Here is a 12,275-nt window from a genome sequence, read left to right as displayed (position 1 = left end):
TGCACCCGGAGCAGAGAGCAGCCAGGACTTGTCCCCAGCATCCCTGAGGATGCACCAGGGCCCTGAAGCACATGCCTGTGGCCCAGAGCTGTGCCACCACTCCTTTCAAGGTGAATTTATGGACCCTCAGCTGTCCCTCTGGTTAAAATCCTTCCTCCAGGTCTGCCACATGGGGCTGTACTTTGATACCCAGAGTTGGCACCAAGGTCGCATTGTAATTTCATGAGCTGAGGGCTTGTAACTTGTGGGGAAATTGCTGGTGTAAAAGAAATGACAGCTGAAAAGAAAAAGGGGGGAAAAAAAAAAGACCCAGGATTTTTTTTTAATTTTTTTTTTTTCCCAAAGAAAACTTTTAATTTCAACAAGACGGGAAGCTGCACAAAGAGAGCTACCGCGAGTTTCTTTAGAACAACAGCTTAAAACTACACCAGGAACTGTGGAGTAGGGCTTCTCCTTCTGAGTAACAGTCTGGCCACAAGGGCTTGGCCTTGCAAAGACCACCACCCTGCACCTCTGTCCTGGACCAGGACATGGGCTCTCCTTCCCTTCAGGACAGCAAAGCAGCATTTGAAGGGGGTGGGTAGGGACCTTGAAAACAACACTCCACCCCAGGAGAACAGGACTTGCCCTCAGAGTGTTGTTTCCCCTTGGAAGTCCAGCTTGATGCTGGCAGCAGGAGCCTCTTGCAGCTCACACCTCAGTCTGACCCAAAGCCAGAGCCAAGTGGGCCAGGGAACCTGCCCTGGTCACCCCCTGGGTGGCTCCAGCCTTCCCAGCTCAGGGCAGGGATCACTCCTGCCTTGCAGGGTGACAAATGGCCCCCTAAAAAGGCATCCCATGAGGGCCAGCAAACTCTCACTCCCCTGCCTTGCTCTGCCAGGACCACCCCTGCCCTGGGGCTGAGACAGGGCAGAGCCAGAGCCTGCCCTGGAGTCGGGCCTGGCATTGTGAGCTCAGGGCTGTGCTGGCAGCTCCCTTCTCATTTTAACCACCTCCCACTGCTGAAACGAGAGCTGTGTCACTGCAGGGGCCATCTGTCCCAGGGCAGGGAGCTGCACAGCTGCTGCTCAGCTGGGGCCACGTTCAGGTGGACAGAGTACCTCACCTCCCATATATTTAACATTAAAAGGGCTCATTTCAGCATCCTTCAGCACAACAGAAACGTGACTGTGGCCTCTGCCTGTTTCCAGGCTGCAGGATCTCAATCACTGAGGGCCAGAAAGCGGCCAGAGCTTTTTCCTTGGATAAGGAAGCATGTTCCTCTCCCAGCTGAAGCAGCATCCTTCCAGCACGGAGCAGGCACCGCAGGTGAGGGAGAAGAGGCTGCCTAAGAAAGGAAGGCAAAAACCCTCAGGGTTTTGCTCAGCTCTGAGCTGGAAAGATGCCTCAAATCTCAAGGAAGAAAAGAAACAGCTGGAGTTTCTATTTCAAACCATCCTAACGGAAAAAAACAAACTAACAAACAAACCCCATACCCAAAAATATTCAGGTAAACACGAAAGAAAGGGGGGGGTGGAAAAAAATTAATACTCAACCCCAAACACTAAGACTCCAACCAGCATTTGCAGCCATCCAAGCAGACAGCAAGGGTGGATGTCCAGCAAGTGCCACACTGGCACCCTGGGGCTGCAGCTCCCCGGTGCCCCATCCCTGTCACTGTCCCAGCGCTGGGTCACCCCCACGGCGGGGGACGAGGAGCCTCCTGTCCCCGCCGCCCATCTGCCACCGCTCGTCCCCCCACCCGGGCACTGCCCTTCAGTTCTCCCCTGCCTGCACGTAGTCCTCGGTGGCCTTGGAGAGGGTGCTGAGGTACTGCCAGCTCAGGGCTGCCAGGAGCATGGCACAGGACAGGTAGATGGGCGAGTAGTGGTGGCGGGAGGCCATGGGGCTGCCGGGCAGGCTGATGGCGCGGATGGAGGCGATGACCTGCTGCGTCTTGTTGGACGAGGGGTCCGTGCTCGGGATCTTCTGGTAGATCTAAAGGAGGAGGGAGGAGGAGTTATGGCTCCCACTGGAGGTTTAGGAGGAAAATGGGATGAGGTTGAAGTTCTAAGGGCCAAGAGTGAGCTCGGTGGTGGAGTGCCATGAAGCAAGGGACGACTGGATTGGATCCAGGGGCCATCTCCCTTGGGAAATGCACTAAGCCAAGCTGCCTCTTGAGGGCTCCCCATGATGGGATATGAGCCACATGGTCTGGGACATGATCCCTCAGCCCCCAGTGGTGTTACTGGGACCAGTGGCGTTACTGGGATCAGGGGTTCTCACCCTGCAATCCTCACTCGCTGTACAGCCCACCTCAGTCCAGTGGGAACGTTCCTGCCTGGAAACAGCCACATCATCACCTGATTCTGTGGCATTTGGGGTTTTCTTCTCATGGCCTCTGGTATACTCGTCTGCAGGACTCTGAGCAAGGTGGGCACAAGCAGAGACCCTCCCCTGGGTTGAAGCCCTGCAGCCCTGTCACTGTCCCTGGCCATGGGACCAGACAGTTCACAAAGGCAGCTCTAAAAACCCACAGTTTGGGGTCTCCCTGCTGCATAAGTGAAGTCTTCTTATTTAATAGCCCTCACTGGAACTGGATTTTGGGGAGGGGGGTGGTTTTTTCCCACCAGTTGACTCTCCATGTGAATTTTTAATGTCCCCAGGACCCTGAAGTCAGGAGGAAGTCAAAAGCCTGAGCCTCCTTTTCTCCAGGCTGAGCCCCTTCCCAGCTCCCTCAGCCACTCCTGGTGCTCCAGACCCTTCCCCAGCTCCATTCCCCTCTCTGGACACGCTCCAGCCCCTCAGTGTCTTTTGTGTTGTGAGTGGCCCAGAACTGACCCCAGAACTGGGTCAAGGGGATGGGCACTGCCCTGGTCCTGCTGGACACACTGCTGCTGGTCCAGGCCAGGATGCCACTGGCCCCAGTCCCTACTCCCCAACACAAGAACAAGGGAACATTCAAGGGATCACACCAAGCAGTTTGGTCCGGGCCAAAACCACATCAGGGTCACCACTCCCCACCACCACTGATGAACAGATCCCCGTGTATTCCCAATTCCTCCCCAAGAACAGGGCAGGAACAGCCAGAAATGACTCAAAGCAAACTGCTGAGCCTACCTCTTCCACGTACTGGTACATGATGGCTTTGACAGCTTGTATGTTGGTGGCATCCATCATGAGGGTGACGGCCTGGCCCTTGCGGATCTTCACCACCCCCCTGAACACCTGCTGGTTGTTGTAGCAGGCAGCCAGCGTGGCAATGGCCATCACCTGAGGACAGAAAAGACTTTACTGCAGTGCAAGGAACTTGCCAAGGGGTCACCTCGTCCACAGCGACACCCATGGAGTGGAGACACAATCTCAACAACAGCAGAAATGGCAGGAGCCAAGAAATGAGCAAAAAACCAGCGACACTGAACCTCCTCCACCTCCAGCTCCTCACCAGCTGGGCTGCAGAGGATGAGGAACCACTTGGAAGCTCAGCTCACCTGGGGGATAGCGCAGAAGTTGAAGACACTTTGGTTTTTGAGGCGGGACAGGTAGGTGAGGACGTCAGGGACGTGGTGGAGGGCGTTGGTGATGAGCTCATTGAGGCACTGCACGGCCACGTCGATGTTCTCTGGCTTGGCAAGGTCCGAGAGCTTCTTGGCATATCTGCTCCAAACCTAAACACCAAGGTAAGTGTTGATGAGTTGGAGGGTGCATTGGTGCCATCAGAGAGACACCAGGGCTGGGAGAGCAACAGGAACCACCAAAAACCCCCACACAACAGCCTTGGAGCATTCCTGGGATAAAGAAAAGCAAGGGCAGGCTGTGGAGATGTGACAACGGCCTTGGTGTACACAGAGATGCTAAAGGAGGAGGGTGCAACTCATCTCCACATCTTTCCTAGGGAGGGCAAGGAAAAGGGCAGTCACACATCGAGAAATGCCCTGTGAGACACCTGAGCCACATGGAAAAGGGGGAGAAAAATTTTTGGACATCATGTCAGGCACAGGCAGAGCTGGTCCTGCTTTTGGGAGCAGAGTAGGTACCCTCCTGGGATCTCAGCCAGTCTTACCCTCCCTCACTCCTAGAGAAAACCTAGCAGAGAGGAGAAAAAGCTGCCAAAGTAGTTCTTGGCAGTGTGTGGTGACATCACCTTGTCCCCACAGCTGTCCCCAGAGCGCTGCAGACAGATGTCGGCCAGCTGCCATCAGAACTGTTTTTACCAAGAAGATGTACAGCCAACAGCAGCAATTTTATGAGTTTTTTTTCCTCACCTCTCTGGGCCAGAACTCCCTTCCCTCCATCTGGTCCTCCAGATAGTCACGGATGATGTTGGTTTTCTGGAGGAAGAGGCCCATGGAGTTTGCCAGATCTGTGTCCTGCCCCACGATGGAATCTTCCAGCTCTGACGCAGAGAAGAGACGGGAAAGGCCAATCCCCACCAGCCCGGCAACGTAGTGACAATACTGTTAGAAAGTTGGGAGAGGGGAAAATAAAAAACAAGATAAAAGGAGCAGTTACAAAGAGCTGCCTGTTTGCCATAGTGAGTTTTACCAAAATAAACTGACAGTTCATTTGATGCACGTTCTCATGGCCCTCCCTGGGATGTCTCAGATTTCCCATGAAAACAAACACCTTTTCCCAACAGGGAGTCTCCATCTCCTCCTTCCACAGAGACAAGGTGGACCCTACCTGGAAGTGTTCAAAAAACCTGTGGATCTGGCACTTGGGGACATGGTTCTGTGGTGGCCTTGGCAGGGCTGGTGGAATGGCTGGATTTGATGATCTTAGAGGGCTTTTCCAACCTTAACTCCATGACCCTGCTCATGCTCAGTCCATTCCTCTCTCTGGGCTGACTCACCTTATCCCACTCATGCTGAGAATCCACCTTTTTCTCCAAGAACTCTGCCATCCCAACACCCATCTTGTGGCAAATATCCGAAATCACATCCTGGTAGACCTTGGACAGGTTCCTGAACTCCATGGAGATCTGTAGCAGGGTAAAAACAGAAAGAAAATGTTCAGGAAAATAAAAAGCAGCAGAACTCACATTTATTAAGAAATCAGAAAAATACTGTTTACCAGGCTCTAATCCTGCCCTGGCTGGAGATCTGGGACAACTCCCCCAACCTGAGCTGTTTCAAGGTCCTTAGAGCTCAGGCTCAGCCTGTTCCCAGTCTAAACAGGATGGTCTCTGGCAGGAGATCAGACACAGCAAAATCTTTGGGAAGGCTCTGTGGCCTTGGACTGGTATCATCTGGGAGCTGCAGGACAAAACTGACTTGGTACACAGAGCTGTTTTCCTCTAATTAATTCCTTTTAATCTGAGAGCATTCCACCACACCAGCCACGGGAGGTTTCTGGTGCTCTGTTCTCCCCAGCCCTCTCCAGCTCTGGCTTCACAGGGCACATCTGGCACAACTGGAAAGGCATCAAGCAGTGAGGGAAGTGTGAAAGTCTTCTACTGCATGTCCAGTAATGTGATCATAGAGTGGGTTGGGTTGGGTTGGAAGGGACCTTGAAGATCTTCTCCTTCCAACCCCCCTGCCATGGGCAGGGACACCTGCAGTATCTCAGTTGCACTCACACTGAAAAAAAAATATTAAAAAGTGCATCCTCCCTTTCCCAAAACTGTAGAGCATCACATTTTATTGTGCTAAGCTTCACTCTCCATCAGTGGGTGACTGCAGCCAGCCCAGGGTTTGTGTGCAAGAAGGGTTTGTCTGTAAAATAAAATGTATCCACTCTGCTTCTGTCTCTGTGGCTCCCCTACACAGAGGGGCACAGCCTGCAAATGCACCTCTAGGAAATATTGTTAGAAGTTTTTTACTGTAAGGGTGGTGAGGCACTGGCAGGGGATGCCCAGAGAAGTTGTGAATGCCCCCCAAAAATTTCAAGGTCAGGTTGGACAGGGCTTAAAGCAACGTGGGGCAGTGTAAGGTGTCCCTGGCCATGGCAGGGGATGGAATGAGATGAGCTTTATGGTCCCTCCCAACCCAACAATTCCATGGTTCTACAATTCTATGATTATTAAAATCACACCTGAGCATGGACTGCCTCAAATAAACAACATATACTCCAAGAGAACAGCAAAGTGTCACAAACACCTTTTCAAAAGCTCCTCTAAAGCCAAGCCACTGACATACCTACTGCATCCCTACACACCTGGAATCCAGCACAGGCATCCCCTATGACAGGCACCCCAAACCTGAGCACAAAAACTCATGACACACCTCAGTGCTCCAAACAGCTACCCCATTCCCACTGCTAGGGAAAGCCTGAAAAGGGTAGAATAAATTAAAAATGGTAAAAACTTGAACAAAACAGAATGTCCTCGGAAAATGAGACACTCCTCACCAGAACTATTATATTTTTTATTAAACAGAGTGAAGGAAAACCCCCTCAAAAATCAACTCAATAGTAAAAAAATCAGTTCAATATTGTTACTAATAACAGAGGGGGTGTTTTTTGTCTTACAGAACTGAATTATGGATATATGGAATTATGGAATATATTCCATGGAATTATGGAATGGTTTGGGTGGGAAGGGACCTTAAAGCTCATCTCATTCTGCCCTCTGCCATGGGCAGGGACACCTCCCACTGTGCACATGGGCAATGCACTGTGTTGGGTAACAACCCCAAATCTCTCTCCTCAAGACAATGCTCATCTGCTCTTCCAGCAGAGGAGGCAAAAAGCCACGTCCCAGGGCTGGAACTTTTCCACAGCCAGATCCCCTCTGGCTCCACAATGTCTGTGTTCCTCAGCCCAGCCCCACAGGCAGGTGATGGAGCCCTTGGGGAAATCTGTGGGACTGAGCAAGCTCTGCAGGCACCACATGGGGACAACCAGGCACCCAGAGGTGTCTCAAGGAGCAAGGAGGAAGCTGCCTTACCGTTGGGAAGTCTTCCAGCACCTGCCGGTCCTTCTCCTTGCTCTCTGTGTACTTCCAGTCTGGCTGGTAGAGATGGGAGTGGAACTCGTGCAGCATCGGCACCTTGACATCCAAGGGGATGCTCATGTCATCCTCTACAGTGTCCAGGGCACGGAGAACTAGGTAGAATATACAGACTGCATGTCTGGGAGGGGAGAAAAAACAGCAATCCCTTACTTGGGAGTGCCTACGAGGCAGGACAAACAGCTGGGATTGGAAGATACCAGCCAGGTTAGGAAATGCAGGATTTTCCCTCATCAGAGGAGAACTACAGCATGGTTTTGGGCTTTCTGAGATGTGTATCAGGGAAGGGCCAGGCCTGTGAGCTCCCTGAGCAGGGAAGGTCCAACCCTGCAAGGCCAATGCTCACCTGGACCCAGAGGACAGAGCCCGAGGTCAGCTTCTTGGGAAAAGCAAACGTAAAACAGGGAAGGGGGAACAAATCAGGTGTGTTTTTTCCATCACTCCTCCCTTTCTGCAACCCTTTTACCCTGTTGGGGGGGGGAATAAAGGGGTCACACTGTGCAACAGGCACATTAGGACTGGCAGAAAGAGCCAAAGTCACCCTGTATTTTATATCTCCAGGAACAAGACTGGAGGCAGCCTATGTGTCCCAGCATCCCAGTAGGAAGCTGCTGGAAAGTCACCTCCCCTCCTGCTCCCACCACCCCTGCCTTCCCTATCTCTGCCTCCACATTTCTGCAAAAAAATGCTGAAACAAAATAAAAAACAACAAAAAAACCCCAACAAAATCAAAAACAAGTCCTGATGGCAAGAAATGCTGTCTGCAACTCCAGGATTTATAGAAAATAATCTCCAGATCTCCATGAGCACAGGGATATATGCCAAGGAGAAGAGGCATTTATAAGTTTTTTAACAAATGGAAAGTAGCTTGGTCTGGTTAAATGCTAATGACAGGTGACAGTGCTGTACTCCTGGAATGAAAATGTGCAAGCAGTGATTAAGCATCCAGGGAAAACTGACTTGCTCTTAGAGCCAATACTGTTAAATTTGGCTTTTTTTCCTTGATTAGAAGGGTATTTAACACTTCTGTCGAACCATATGAGCAGCTCTCTCGTGCTCCTGTTCCTTTGCATGACTGAGTTTTTCCATTCCAACCAGGCTGCAAATGTTCATCCAACAGGATGCAAGTGCCCAGGGCTCCAACCCGCTTCCAGGAGCCACCAAGAACGGTAGAACAGAATCTGGAATGCCACAGGGACCTCTCACAGGGGCATCATGCCCAGGGAAGAGCCAACACTAATTCCAGAACCCAGCAGAGTTAAAACACTTATTAAATCCCAGTTCTGCCTCCCTAACTCCCATCACATACTGAATTTAGACCCCTGGCAATTTTGGCAAATCAAAGGAAGAAATTCTTTGCTGTGGAAAATTCTTTGCTGTGGCACAGGCTGTCCAGGGATGGATGCCCCATCCCTGTAAACATTCAAGGTCAAGCTGGACAGGGCACAAATGGAAGCACCCACTTCCAAAGAACAAGTCTGGATCTTCCAAAGCTCAAGCTCCAGCCCTGCCCTGGGTGCAGCTCCCTCCTGTCCAGGTACAGAGGTCTCCTTTCTCCTTGCCAGGACATGCAGCCTCAGCTGAACCATCAGGAATAGACCCTGAAGAGTTCCAGAGACAGGCAGGACCATGGAACTGGTAGCAGAGAGGCAGAGGCATCCCTCTTCTCCTCTCCACCACCAGGAGAGGAGCTAGGAGCTGGGCTCATAACTCTTTTCCACCGCCCACAGCTGGGATGTTGCTGGCTCGGCCGTGGATGAAACTGCAGTTTTGAGCCTCCCACCTTCCCAGAAAACACCCTAACCATGGACAGGGCTCTGGCCAGCAAAACAGGTGGTTCATGGGGCCAAAAAAAAACCAAGAAAGGAGGAACCAGATGTTTCAGCTCAGCTACCAATACCCTGTCTGGCCAGGGAAGCACTGCTCCAAGCACTCCTCCAGAAATTCCCCACTTTCCAGCAGCCCTTCTGGGATACCTGTCTGTGACCACAGGGACTCAGCTGAACTCCCTGACGGGGTCAACACCAATGCAAGCACTTTCTTTTTCTTTCTGATCCAGCAAAATTAATTCCTTCTGTAAGGCTGCAGCTCTGCCTATTTCTTTATCCTCCCTATTTTGCATTTCCCTCGTTTGTCCCTAAATTCTCCAGTGGAGCTCCTGGGCTTTGAAAATGAGTTTCTCCTCATCCACTGCTGAGCCAGCTGTAATCCAACCACCATCCCTGCCCAACAGTGGGTTGCACAGATCAGGCAAGAGCATTTTTAGGATGCCAGGCAGAAGTTTCTGTGCCCTGAAGGGTGATCCTGATCCCAGCAGGCTGCAGGGCAAGGATTAAAGGACAAAAAAGACGAAGAAAGAAAACTGCAGGAAGTTTGAGGCACAGGGCAGACACATTGCTAACAAGTTTCATAATGTTTTCTTTTTTTTTTTTTTTTCTTAATTTCTGCACAGAAAAAGCATGGAAAAGAAAAACCTTAATTCCTGGCTCCACTTGTACTTTTCCACACAATTCCAGCCAAACCACTGAACTTCTCTGCCTTTCCTGTCAACCACGCTGCAAACACCATTTCATAAACACTGGACACAGCTATGGGGCACCATCCAAAATGCCAAACCAGGGCTCAGAAACCCCAGAGATCACCCAGTGTGCAGGGCAGTGCCTGCAACAGCTCAGCAGAGCCATCAGATGTGTCTGGAACAACTTCCAGAACCCCTAAATTTGATCATCAACCCACCTTGGGATTAACTGGGGATTTAAAACCTGAAATCAGTAATCACCAAATGAATATAAGGAATTATATGGAGAATAATTACATGGCATAAGGCACCCTGGCCAGCTGAGCTTTACATCCTCTGTTACTATCCCCATCTGAAGCTTTTCTGCACGGGGCAGCAAAACCTGCACAGCAAAAAAAATGAGTGTGCAACAAACCCCCTGTGACAACTGCGCAGGTTTTGAGGCAGCTGCTTCCAAAAGCACCTCCCAGGCAAGGCTCAGACCCTTGGGCAGCTCCAGGCTTTTTCCTCACCTCCTCCCTGCAGCCTTTGTCCAGCAGCAGCCTTGGCACTGCCAGGACACATTCCCAGGGTGTCACACACGGCACACTGCCAGGCCCTGTGTTTAACAGTCTGCTGGCCAGGAGGCTCAGCCCAGGGACCCAGTTTGGGGGGAAGGATGTGCTGCAGAGGGGGGATGTGGTACAGCCAGCTGGGACGTGAAAAGCCCCACGTCCTTCTGCACGGGGTGGGGCCGAGCTGAGTGAGCCCAGCCAGCTCCTGATGGGAGAGGCAGCGTGTCCCAGCAGCTCCCCCAGAGAAAAATGGTGTCTGGGGGCCAGTGCATGGGCCACCTCCTGCCAGCTCTGCTACTGCGGGGCATCACACCCACCACCTCCCGGGGAGACCTGAAACTGGGGGGCCACTGCACCCACTAAGTTCCCGAGGATCCCCAGTGTTGGGGTGGCACTGTACCCACCACCTCCCAGGGAGGAGAATTACCCCCACCATCCCCAGGGGATTCCCGGTGTCGGGGGGAAAGCTGCACCCACCATCTCCCGAGGATCCCCAGCGTTGGGGTGGTACCCCGCCTGCCACCTCCCAAAGCTGCCCAGAGCCGGGGGCTCACCGCACCCCCTCCCCGGGCCCCGCTGCGCCCCCGCTCACCGCAGCTCTCCGTCCAGAGCCTGGATGACGGCGGCGAAGCTGCGGCTGGTCTGGTTGAGGTAGCGGTAGCAGGTGCGGAGGCCACATCCCAGCGAGTCCTGCGGGCAGAGCGGGGCGCGGGGCGCGGGTTGGAGGCGGGGGGCGGCGGGCGGCGGGGCCGGGGGCGCCCCGCATTGCTGCTGCTGCTGCTGCTGCTGCTGCTGCTGTCCCCGCCGCCGGGCCGCCGCCCGCGGGGCTCTCCGCGGTGGGGACACGGTCAGTGTCCGCCGCAGCACGGACACGGCCCGGCAGCCCGCCGCCATGGGGCGCGGCGGCGGCGGGGGGCTGCGGCCGCTCCGCTCCGCCCCGGCCCGAAACCCGCCCCTTGACCCGCCCCAGCATCCCGGCTCCCGGAGACGCTGCCATGTACGGACAGCGCCGGGGCTGCGCGCAGGGCACCGGCACCGAGGGATGCGAGGGATGCTCGGAGATGGTGGGATGCATGCGGGTACGGGCACCGAGCAATGCACGGGATGCTCGGAGATGGTGGGATGCATTGGAAGCCTGAAGCCAGCGGGGTGCTCGGAGTCAGTGGGATGCTCGAGGGATACCGGCACCGAGCAATGCAAGGGATGCCCGGAGCCGCGGGATGCTCCGGTAGCACCGGGGCTCTGCGATGTCCGGCATTGGTACCGGCACCGAGCACTGCAGGGATGTTTGGAGCCGGTGGGATCCACCAATGCACAGGACACCCAGAACCGGTGGGAAGCCCGGTACCGGTGGGGTGCTCGCAGGGTACGAGCGATGCCATAGGATGCCCGGAGCCGGCGGAATGCCCGGTGCCGGTGGGATGCTCGCAGGGTACGAGCGATGCCATAGGATACCCGGAGCCGGTGGAATGCCCGGTACCGGTGGGATGCTCGCAGGGTACGAGCGATGCCATAGGATGCCCGGTACCGGTGGGATGCCCGGAGCCGGTGGAATGCTCGCAGGGCACAAGCAGTGCACAGGATGCCCGGTGCCGGTGGGATGCTCGCAGGGTACGAGCGATGCCATAGGATGCCCGGAGCCGGTGGAATGCCCGGTACCGGTGGGATGCTCGCAGGGTACGAGCGATGCCATAGGATGCCCGATACCGGTGGGATGCCCGGTGCCGGTGGGATGCTCGCAGGGTACGAGCGATGCCATAGGATGCCCGGTGCCGGTGCAACCAGGAAGCACGGAGGAGCACACAAGGCGCACAAAGCCGGGCAGGTCCTGTACACGCTGGATACGGCATGATCACCCATGACAACACCGTTTCCGTGCTCGAACATGACAGTGCCCCCACCTCCTCCTCCCGTGCTCCGCTCCCCACCGGGAACACCGCGCACCGGCGACAGCGAAGCGCATCCCGCCGCCCGCGCATCCCTGGCCGCTCACCGTGTCCATCCGCGGCATGACGGCGCGGTAGCCGCCCATCTTGAAGCGCAGCAGGTGGTAGATGTCCTCGGGGTGGCCCAACCATTTCCGTAGCAGCTCCATGGGGCTCAGACCCCGCCGCCGCCGCCGCGCGCTCCCGCCGCCCCCCCCGCCCGCCGCTTTACCGGTCACGGGCGGGGCCGCGCCAGCCCCGCCCCGCAGCCAATCACAGAGCTCGGCACATCGCTCGGTGGGGCGGGCGCGGCGCCGATTGGCGAAGGCGCGCTCGCACCAGGGCAGCGC

The 12,275-nt window shown here is 54.7% G+C and overlaps 1 protein-coding gene across 2 annotated transcripts; it reads right to left on the bottom strand.

The window, feature by feature from the left end:
- Positions 1–350: 350 nt before the first annotated feature.
- FDFT1 (farnesyl-diphosphate farnesyltransferase 1) lies at positions 351–12,158 on the bottom strand. Of its 2 annotated transcripts, XM_086875448.1 has the most exons (8): positions 11,994–12,158; positions 10,593–10,690; positions 6,866–7,049; positions 4,832–4,960; positions 4,245–4,436; positions 3,471–3,647; positions 3,100–3,252; positions 351–1,977 (listed from the first exon to the last, which is right to left on the bottom strand). In XM_086875448.1, the coding sequence occupies exons 1-8, from the start codon at positions 12,093–12,095 to the stop codon at positions 1,756–1,758; spliced, it is 1,257 nt and encodes a 418-aa protein (XP_086731574.1). In that variant the 5' UTR covers positions 12,096–12,158; the 3' UTR covers positions 351–1,755. The 2 variants fall into 2 exon arrangements, with proteins under 2 accessions (XP_086731574.1, XP_023779985.2); XM_023924217.2 differs by lacking the exon at positions 11,994–12,158 and having other exon boundaries at positions 10,593–10,909.
- Between the last annotated feature and the right edge of the window lie 117 nt (positions 12,159–12,275).

Source organism: Cyanistes caeruleus, chromosome 2 (genome assembly GCF_971803275.1).
Source record: "Cyanistes caeruleus chromosome 2, bCyaCae1.hap1.1, whole genome shotgun sequence".
Taxonomy (NCBI): domain Eukaryota; kingdom Metazoa; phylum Chordata; class Aves; order Passeriformes; family Paridae; genus Cyanistes; species Cyanistes caeruleus.
The sequence above is the reverse complement of the archived record's forward strand: the minus strand, read 5'-3'. Positions and strand labels throughout refer to the sequence as shown.